This window comes from Hippocampus comes, unplaced genomic scaffold, assembly GCF_001891065.2.
Source record: "Hippocampus comes isolate QL1 unplaced genomic scaffold, H_comes_QL1_v1.1 scaffold2, whole genome shotgun sequence".
Classification (NCBI taxonomy): domain Eukaryota; kingdom Metazoa; phylum Chordata; class Actinopteri; order Syngnathiformes; family Syngnathidae; genus Hippocampus; species Hippocampus comes.
Genome location: NW_017805139.1, coordinates 2467672 through 2477378, shown reverse-complemented (window position 1 = coordinate 2477378; position 9707 = coordinate 2467672). Strand labels below are relative to the sequence as shown.

At 41.5% G+C, this 9707-nt stretch overlaps 2 protein-coding genes across 6 annotated transcripts in view; one reads left to right on the top strand and one right to left on the bottom strand.

Annotated features, from left to right (window-relative positions):
• Window positions 1-2445, top strand: part of pacsin3 (protein kinase C and casein kinase substrate in neurons 3) — a 32056-nt gene extending 29611 nt beyond the window's left edge. For all 4 annotated transcript variants that reach the window (XM_019867303.1, XM_019867305.1, XM_019867302.1 and 1 more), the window contains one exon: window positions 1095-2445. In XM_019867303.1, coding sequence (XP_019722862.1) covers window positions 1095-1210 — 116 coding nt within the window. In that variant the 3' untranslated portion in view covers window positions 1211-2445. The remainder of the gene's footprint in view (window positions 1-1094) is intronic.
• A 1991-nt stretch (window positions 2446-4436) lies between these two features.
• The window catches only part of LOC109514327 (Golgi apparatus protein 1-like), a 34451-nt gene continuing 29180 nt past the window's right edge, over window positions 4437-9707 (bottom strand). For both annotated transcript variants that reach the window (XM_019867300.1, XM_019867301.1), the window contains one exon: window positions 4437-5789. In XM_019867300.1, coding sequence (XP_019722859.1) covers window positions 5622-5789 — 168 coding nt within the window. In that variant the 3' untranslated portion in view covers window positions 4437-5621. The remainder of the gene's footprint in view (window positions 5790-9707) is intronic.

The window sequence follows — 9707 nt, the reverse complement described above, 5'->3', positions numbered from 1 at the left end:
TTTCAGTGCTGCATTCACACTTTCCATGAGACTTTCAGGTGGTACTTCACATAGTCGTTGTAATCGGTTTCTAGGTTGCCCAGCTTTCATTCTCGCCATGATCTTAGCTTTCAGGTCAGTTGCTGCCTCGCTCAGCATTTCATTCATTGGGGCTGGCCTCCCGTTCTCATCATCTTGTGGAGGCTCTCAGTCGTACAGGAAAGTTCCATCGTAGAAAGGGTTCCGTCAGTCGTCATCTGTATCTGTGGGTAAAAAACAAAAAAACAAAAAAGGACGTTTCGCTTCTCTCACAGAAGCTTCGTCAGCGGTAGACAACTCTGAAGTCTCCGTGAAGACTCCGGGAAATTGCTCTGCGCTAAAAATATATATGTATACATACATATATATATATACACACACGCACACAAACAATACAGGAACTAAGGTCAATACTAATATAACAAATGCATATGTGTTGAGTGGAAAAACAATTATTTTATTTTATAAAAAGCAACTTTTCAAGGAATGTTTTTCATGTGTCCCTTCATTTATTAAATTGTTTTTCTTTTTTTGTTGCTAATATATATATATACACACACGCACACAAACAATACAGGAACTAAGGTCAATACTAATATAACAAATGCATATGTGTTGAGTGGAAAAACAATTATTTTATTTTATAAAAAGCAACTTTTCAAGGAATGTTTTTCATGTGTCCCTTCATTTATTAAATTGTTTTTCTTTTTTTGTTGCTAACGTATGGGTAGTAGTCAAAGCATACTTTACTTCACATACTTAAAGGTAACAGATTTTGTTACCTTGCGTTATTTATTTTTTCTTCTTCTTTTGTTTTTTTTTTCCCATCTGGCCAGCACGGTGATTCATTGCTAATTGCACAGGTGCACACAAGCACAGGGACACCACCTTTCAGAAAAATGGATTATAACAGTTCTTATTTTGGCAGCTTGTTGGTTTCAGTGTTTTGGATATGACTGTCAGTGGTCAGTTTCAAATGCGAGTTACTGTAGGTGCTTTTATACCTGGGTGTGAATGGGAATCCATACGTCGAAACAAACATGCTTGGGAGTGAATGTTTGTCTCCATTCTTTCAGGTGACGAGCTGCTGAAGCTGGGCGAGGAAGACGAGCAGGGCTGGTGTAAAGGACAGCTGAGCAGCGGCCAAGTGGGCCTCTATCCCGCCAATTACGTCCAGCTGGGTGCTTCCTGATGACCCGCCCTCGCCGTCCACATGGCCGATGGTACAACGAAACTCAAGATGCCAGGACCAATCCCAAAACGATCAGTGCTGCCATGGCGGCACGTTTGGACAATTCCGAATTAATGTGTAAAACTCATCACTGAGTTGTTGTTTTTTTCCTTCTTTATTTTTCTGTTGAGCACAAAACATAGAAAGAATCACCGAAAGATATGAAACCGGTTTGGTTCCAAACTGTGATGCTCGGATTTACATGTTCTCGAGACTTATCGTTTTGCATGCGCATTTCATGAAAGAAGAAATCCCTCATCTCGAGGGAGCAGCCACCTAACTTCATCATACGTTTCTAGATTGTCAGAATAGAGTCCGACGTCAAGTCAGTAGGACGCTACGCACGGTAGCTCGCATGCTAGCCAGGTTCAAAGATAAGCTAAGCTAACTTGTGGCAACATATGAGTGGCATCCCATGATAAATTGCCACAATGAACTTTACAGTCATCGTTTTTCAACACTAAAATCCAATGAAATATTGTAAACATAAAGTTATATTTAAAAGTCAAATATATGTTTCAAACCAAAAGAGTATTTTAGGTGAAGTTTGAGTTCAGCTATAGATTGCTTCACTTTGGTTTTTCTTCCCTCCTGTCTGTCTGAGGGATGACATCGCCTGCTGACTGACGGTGCTGTGCTCAAGGCCTGCCGTCATCTCAGCAGAGGATGCACAAATGTGTATTTGTTCCCAGGAGCAGTTTCCGGAGGATATTTGTGACATGAATTCAGTGAATCTGCCACCCTCCCTTCCCCTCTTGAGCTTCACTTTTTAATGAATCTACGGCACGTTAATGTTGATTGTGACACTGCATTCACTTGACCTGTTCTATCTTATAGCTGCGTGTAATGGCTTTTTTTTTTTTTTTTCCATCTTTCTGGTTTCCTTGACTTTATTGATGCTGGGGGACTAGTCTTCATTTGATCTCTGCTGATTTAAGTGTCAAACTTTGGTGTGGTTTAAGTTGCCGTGCAAACATGTAGCGCGCTTGTTAAATGTTTCCATTTAAGACTCTGGGTTTAGGCTTGTGGCAAGTTTGACATTTGTCATAATTTCATTGTATTAACTTAATGACTATAACCTTTCTAACATCATTTAAAAGCGTCTGCACCCATTTCAGAGTCCTTTCTTCCCTCACTGTGTATTCTGTACAGCGCATCAAGTTGTAAAAAGCAACAATAAAGATCTTTCTACAATACATTTTCACTGGCCTTCATGTTACATTTTGTACATACCTACATCGGTGTACAGTATCTCAGTATTTTATTTTAAAACCAGAACGTTCAACCCCAAAAAGCAAACACATTTTAAACTGACACCTCTCACACGTTGATCAAAATGGAGCATTATCTTTTCTTTGTTAAAAAGACATACTGAAGCAAAGTTAGGAAAATGTGCAGACAATTTTATGAAATTGACTTATCTGTTCAGCAAAATGAAATCTCAGTAACTGCTCCATATTCACATTACTTGTGATCTGAAAACAACATACACCTTTGTATATTTGCATTCAAACATTTTTTTTTTTATATTTGTCTTTTTCCTTAGAACGTTTGATTGTTTTTCCTTAGAACTTTTGATACATAGACAATCACGCGGAATCATAAAAACTGAAATAAGCGTGTGAAGTGAGTTCCCAGATTTCTTCATGTTCATCTTCATTTTCAATTTGAGGTTAGAATTTGTCCTGGATTATTTTGGGACGGCATACCCAGCAAAGTGTCGGACGTTGAACCCTTTCTCCAGGAACAAAGTTGCCACCGGGGGGAACGTACCCCAAGTTGCTCGTTGTGCAATAACGGCATGAAACGTTTCAATCTTCGCGACCACGGTATCATGTCTGGCAGAGTACAAAACAAACACTGCACTGCTCAATCCAACGGGAATACACGAATCATGTCATATACACAAAAGGTGCAGATTACATCGCAACAAATGCTCACATTTCAAATGGAAATTGTTGACAGAATGATTGATTATTGTGCCACTTATTTTTCCTGATTCAATATTACACGTCTGCAGTTGTCCAAGTGCGGTGCGTGAAGGAGGAGCAAGATTTGCAGATGCTGCTTATCATTGCTGAAGGCGACATGAGCATTGATGCTTTAACACGACTCATCGTAAAGCGGGAGACAATGTCAGCCAGTTACGTGTCAGTTTATGTAGACTCGCAAGATTTAACAACATTAGACCCACCACGTCAAAACAAAATACCTCGAACACTGATGAAAACAGCATTTTAGGTGTGTATAATTGCTGACAGAAACTGCTGGCTGAAATGTTTGTGATGATGACCATGAAAAATTGTCGAGAGTGAAAGCATGGAAGTTCATTCTCTTCAAGGTTCTCTTCACTCAGGTGGCTGTAATAGAAAAAGAAGATCATCCCTCTACTTGTTCTAAAGCAAGGTGGACACAGATACATAATTGGGTCTATAATTTGAGCCTGATTTGCCCCTGATAAAGCCGATTGAGCATTAATTTCGCTATCTTATGACTGCACCGAATTAAGAATATAAACTTGCCCTGCAAATAAATGCTCACACAGCATTTATGGCAAGTCTTGAGCATTTAGCCGATATCCTCAAATGCTTCAATGGTGCCTTGAGACATGAGTGACCCGAATTAATGAGTTTTTGGAGATAGAAGCTGTCAAACTAAACATAAAATACAATTACACTTTTTGTAATTTAAACAACCACATAACATTTGCTGGAAATCTGCTAGCTCAATGCTATTAACCAGAAACACCATCGACAGATTAACAAACACCATCAATTACAAGACTAACAGGCATATGTTCCTTATCCTCGGTGAAGAACAGTTAATACTGCAGGTTACTGAGAGGTGTGTATCTCCTCTGTAGGTCTGAATTATACTACAACCACACATCAGAAAGAGCAACACGATGTCCATTCAATTAAAGCAATAAGTGTGTCAAAAACGGTTTAATTTCAATGTATTCTATTTAATTATGTCATCACTTTATGTTGTTATGAAGTACATTTTAGTGTGTTATATCTCTTTAATCAAAATCCAAGATGTTTTCTTTTTGGGAGGGACTGCAACAGATTCTTGGCCTTTCCATTCATTTCAATGCGCAAAGATGATTTGCGATATGAATGCTTTGAGTTATGAGTATGGTCATGGAACAAAGGAACCTCGTATCTCAAGACACCAATGCAAAGAGTCGGTTATTGAATAAATGTTCCGATGACTTTATTGAAAGCGCTCAACTCATATTGTGAATGAAAACTTGAGTTGGATATCGACATAAATGCTGAAACGGTTTTCCGTGAAAGCAGCTGAGGAGAAGATGTTGCTCTTGAACGGCAAGATCATGTTAGAGGCTTATCGTGACGAGGCATTATTAAATAATTGACGATTGTTTTTCCTCATCAGGGAGTCAATGTTACAAGTTTGGTGTGTGTGTATATAATGCAACTGTGTCATAATTCTGCAGAAAAATAAGAATTGTGTCATCAAATTTTCCATAAAGCAATGCTGACAGATGTGGTAAGAGCAGGATGCCTTTTGTTTTCTGCGTTGTGATGAGTGACGGGATTTGAAGGCAGGAAACTATGTGGAAACGAGTCTCAACACCCCCAAACAATTTTGGCTTCCACTCCAGTGATCAGATATTAAATACAGTCGACATGAAATACAGCAAAGCCCTATCTGCACTGCGGTCTGTGTAGACTTTGTACTGCATTGTTTGGCTTCACAAATGCAAATCTCATTGAAAACAATCAACAATACAAAAAAAAAAGGCATTGAAATAAAACAAAATATTAATTGGCATGATCACAATGAGCAGTTTGATCTTTGTGAGTGTTAGCCTCATGTGGCGAGCCAAAGCAGATCCTGTACACAAGCAAAGAGGACGGGCCTCATCATCTGAATTAATCCGAAATTGGTTGAAAGCGACAGCAAAACGTCTGCAAGTTTGCCTCGACATCTCAAGCTGCTGTTTGACGTCTCTTCAAAGGAAATGAGGCGCTGCATGCTCCAGTGTTCTTTAAACATGACCAAAAACTAAGAGTCCTAACCTCAGCGGTCCTTAGTCACGCCACAAGCAGTGCTTTTTTTTTTTTTTTTTTTTTTTTTTTAAATATCATGTCCAACTCAAAAAGACATCCTCAAGAAAAGGTTGCGGGCGTAGGAGGGAATTTCAGAGTAAACACTGCTGGGGAAAAAAAAATAGCTTTGATTTGGCTAGAAATTCTCTGTTGGGCAATATTACAGCGAAGCTTGAAAAGAGGAGGACCACGTGTGTTGCACTGGTGTTGGCACTGGGCATGTTGGTTGGTGGCAGACTGAGGTGGAAGAGGACAAGGACGAAGAGGTGAAGCAGGTGACGGAGCTTCTCTGGCTTCTACCGGTCCTTCAGTTCCCTCATCACGTGCTTGGTGATTCGACCGCACAGCAGCCCCAACAGGAAGAGGACGCACAGGCTCAGTGCGATCATGAGCAGGATGTAGTTCTTTGAGGGCGAGGTCATCACCTGCACTGCCAGATCTGATAAACCCTCCGCTGGTGCCACCTAGAAGACACATAAGAGCAGATTTATTTCGGTCGATTGGCAGGTCAGGCTTTATTTTATTTCAATTGTTCACCAAGAAGTCTTGGTGTGTTTTCTTGTTGCAAGGAAATTTTGAACTTGAAAGAAACGTCCAGGCGTCTGACGACCGTTTGGCGAACATTGGCGACCTTGAATGAACCTTGACAAGATTGCAACTTTCGCTATCTTCGAAAACACTCGCTATTGTTTGCGGCTCAGTGGAATGGGGGCTTCACACCCGCACCCCACGGTCCTCCCTTTTTGATTATCCTGGGATCTCCCCCAAGACGATCCCACTGTGGGTCAGAGTATAAGGGCTAACATCCAGGCAAAGGTGTGAAGAACTGCCTTTGTTTTGTAAATGGCGCCATTACTGATGCACCACAGGGGGGGCACGTGAGGAAGACACTACTGGCCGTTGTTTTACATTTTACAGGGAAATATTTTTTATAATCATTCAGACTCCTATAAGAGGGACACTCAAGTGTCTCCACTCTGTCCCCCCCCCCCCCACAGAAACCAAATATGTGTCACACCCTAATTACTGTCCATTGCATTCTTAAGTACTCATCATTAACGAGTGGGTACTTAGCCACTGAGCTTTCAGAGGCGCGCAAAAGGAGACTGATGCAGGAAAAAATACAAGTGGAAGAGCGTAAACAGCTGAGCCGTAAGATGAAAGTTGAGAGTCAGTAGAAAAAGAATAAGTGCCAGGCACACTTACACTGCAATAAGAACAGAAGTACTCGCCGTTGTGCAGCCTGTGGCAAATTTACTTGTGGCAAATGTAGGCGGACTTCACCTTGTGACAAATGTGAGATGTGAAGATTGGGTGGAACAATTGTTTGCTTGAAAAATTTGTCCCGCTTGGTACCTTTGTCCTTTTTTTACTTATCTTTGTGTGAAATAAAAATAGTCTTTTTCAAATTATACAGTTTCTCGCAACTAATCTTATTGGATTGACTTTCCTGTCCCGCTGATAAAAAGGATTTCATCAAAGCGAAAATGGCTCCTTCTAGTGCACAGGTGTCAAACTCAAGGCCCGAGGGCCAGATCTGGCCCACCACCTCATTTTTTGTGGCCCGCGAAAGCAAATCAAACGTGTCAATTTCTACAATGATTGCTAAAATCTGTCCAAAAGAATTCTACTTCTCATATGTGATAAATAGGGTTGATATTCTCGGCATTTTCTGGTGACCAAACCCCTCATTACACTAACTTAAACAATAGTCGAATGATCCACTATCTTGACTTCTTCATATGTTTTCACAGTCCTAATGGCCCTCCAAGGGAAACGGTCACTACAATGTGGCCCGTGACAAAAATGTGTTTGACACCCCAGTTCTAGTGGTTACCTTCGCCGCGTAGCTCCACATGTCGATGCGATCCTGAAGTCTTTTCTTACACTCGGGCTGCAGACGAACTCGCTTGTCCTGCAGTGCTTCCATCAAACATGACATCTCTGCATGGTGAGAAGAAAAAGAACACCAGCAGGCCCTCGTCCTGTCACTTTGTTCATATTTGAAGCAAAAAGTGCGTCGCAATGATTGTGTGAGAGCACCCACGTCTTCCTCTTCCAGGCGGGATAGCGGCACAGTGATGTTTGAGGTCCAAGGCGCAGGCTGTGTGGAGGACCGGGTCCACAAAGATGTCTGCTTTACTCCGCTTGAGCATGTTAAAAACCTCCTGCACACAAGAATCCAATGAACAAAGATCTTGACCTTTATAGTAGCGTAGAGCCGTTTCCAATGAACATTGTTTCAAAATTCATAGCTGACCCCCCCTGAGTGAGCTGTGGGCATCGAGTACTCAAATATCATGGGAATTTTTTTCAGTGACACATTCAGCACCTTTTTACAGGCCTCCTGTTTGATCTTGAGCAGGTTGACTTTCAGACACTCCTCTACCTGACCGGTCTGCTCCTGAACAGCGGCCTCCTCCGCACAAAGCCAGGAGATCTGAGGGGAGGAAGCGCAAGATAAGGGAACCTCGGAATGAAAAAGTCCAGCTTCCGAATGACGGGCGTACCTCATCCGAGCAGTGCATCTGCAGCTGTGGGTCCAGTCTGTAGTCCAGCGCCGACTCCTGGAGAATAACTCTGATCTGGTCTTCACAGTCTGGAGACAATCTCTAAACCGAAGCGGCACATGACAGGCGTTGTGATAGGAAAGTCCGGCTTTGCCTTGCACAGGGATGGGACATGCCCGTTTATTGGACTGACCTGATCGGCATATTTGAGCTTGAGGCAGGCGATCACCTGACCCTCCAGCTCGGTGTCCTCGCTCGCCTTGTTCAGGATGGATTGGCAGAATTTGGGAATGTCAGCTCGGCACGCTTTCCTTAACACTGGGTTCAACCTGTAGTCTGGACGATGGTGTCGATTCAGATTTCAGTCGGCTTCTTCAAAAGCTGCATGGCCATGCTTGCTCAGGCGCGTGTGTGTGTGTGTGTGTGTGTGTGTGTGTGTGTGTGTGTGTGTGTGTGTATCTACCTGTGTTCTGCGTGATCTGTCTCTTGGTGATCGTCTGTTTACACTTCGGATCCATCAGCTCACTGTTCTTGTTCTGCTTCAGACACTGCAGAACATTTCTGGCGTCTGCTTCAGTGCAGAATCTCTTCAGAAGAGAGTTTGGGATATTAAGTGGTGGGAAGTACAATGTGGATTCTGTTTTTTCAGATCCAAGGACTTGATATGAGTCTATTTTGTCTGCAGATACATTTTTTATCTTCCCTTTTATTAAAACAAGTTGTGTATCGATTCACCAGAAACATTTTTTTTCCTTTTTCACTAATGGTAGTGGGGCTTGTGTCATACTTTTGCCATTCTGTTTGTTGGATTGGATTTTTATTTATGTATGTTTACACAATTGCAGAGACTACACAAGTACAGAGTGTTGAGTACCTCTGTCGATGTTACTGAGTAGAATTTTACACACAGTCAGGTCCATTCAATATTGGAACATGGACAATTCCCATTTTTTGGGCTTTGAACACCCGCACAAATGCTTTGAAATGAAATGAACGAGATGTGCATTTAACTGCAGACTTTCAGCTTTGAGGGGATTTACATCCTAAGCAGGTGGAACGCTGTAGGAAGTACAACGGTTTGCCTGTATGTCTTCCACTATTTTAGGGACCAAAAGTAATGGAACATATTAACAACCAGAAATGAAACTTTCGAATACTTGGTCACAAAGACAATGTCAGTCTGAAGTCTGACATCACCGGACGCTGGGTTTCAACCTTGGTGATGCTCTGCCAGGCCTCTACTGCAACAGTCTTCAGTTTTCCCTTCCGTTTTGTCTTCAGCAAGTGAATCGCATGCTCAATTGGATTGAGGTCAGCCATTCTACTCGTTTGCCTACTCTGAGCATCAAACCTTTATTAAAATATTTAAAAACATTGTTATAAACTGTATTGGCCTGAATATAAGACGGCCTTGATTATAAGACGACCCCCTCCTTTTCAAGACTCAAGTTTGAAAAAAGACCTTTTGAACACCAAATTAATTTTATACAGAAAATAATTACAGTACATCTGAAACAAATGATTATAACAATATATTTGAGAGAAAAAGCATGTTATTTTGCCTCATTCAAATCTAAAGTGCAATCACATTCGTAAATGAATGGCTTCTGGTTTTTGAAATGTAAATTACATCATAACTTCTCATCAGCTGCCGGTTAACCTGGCCGATCTTCGAACCACTTTTCTCCAGATTGTCACTACGTTTCTCCATTTTCTGTTCTCTCTTCTATCATTTTCTTCTCTTTTTCTTCTTACCGCTATTTTTTATTTTTCTTCTTTGTGCTACCGCTATTTTTTATTTTTATTCTTCGTGGCAGGGGTCCACTTTGGCCTGGGGAGTCAAATTCAGCATTCGCTTCATTGATATCTGGC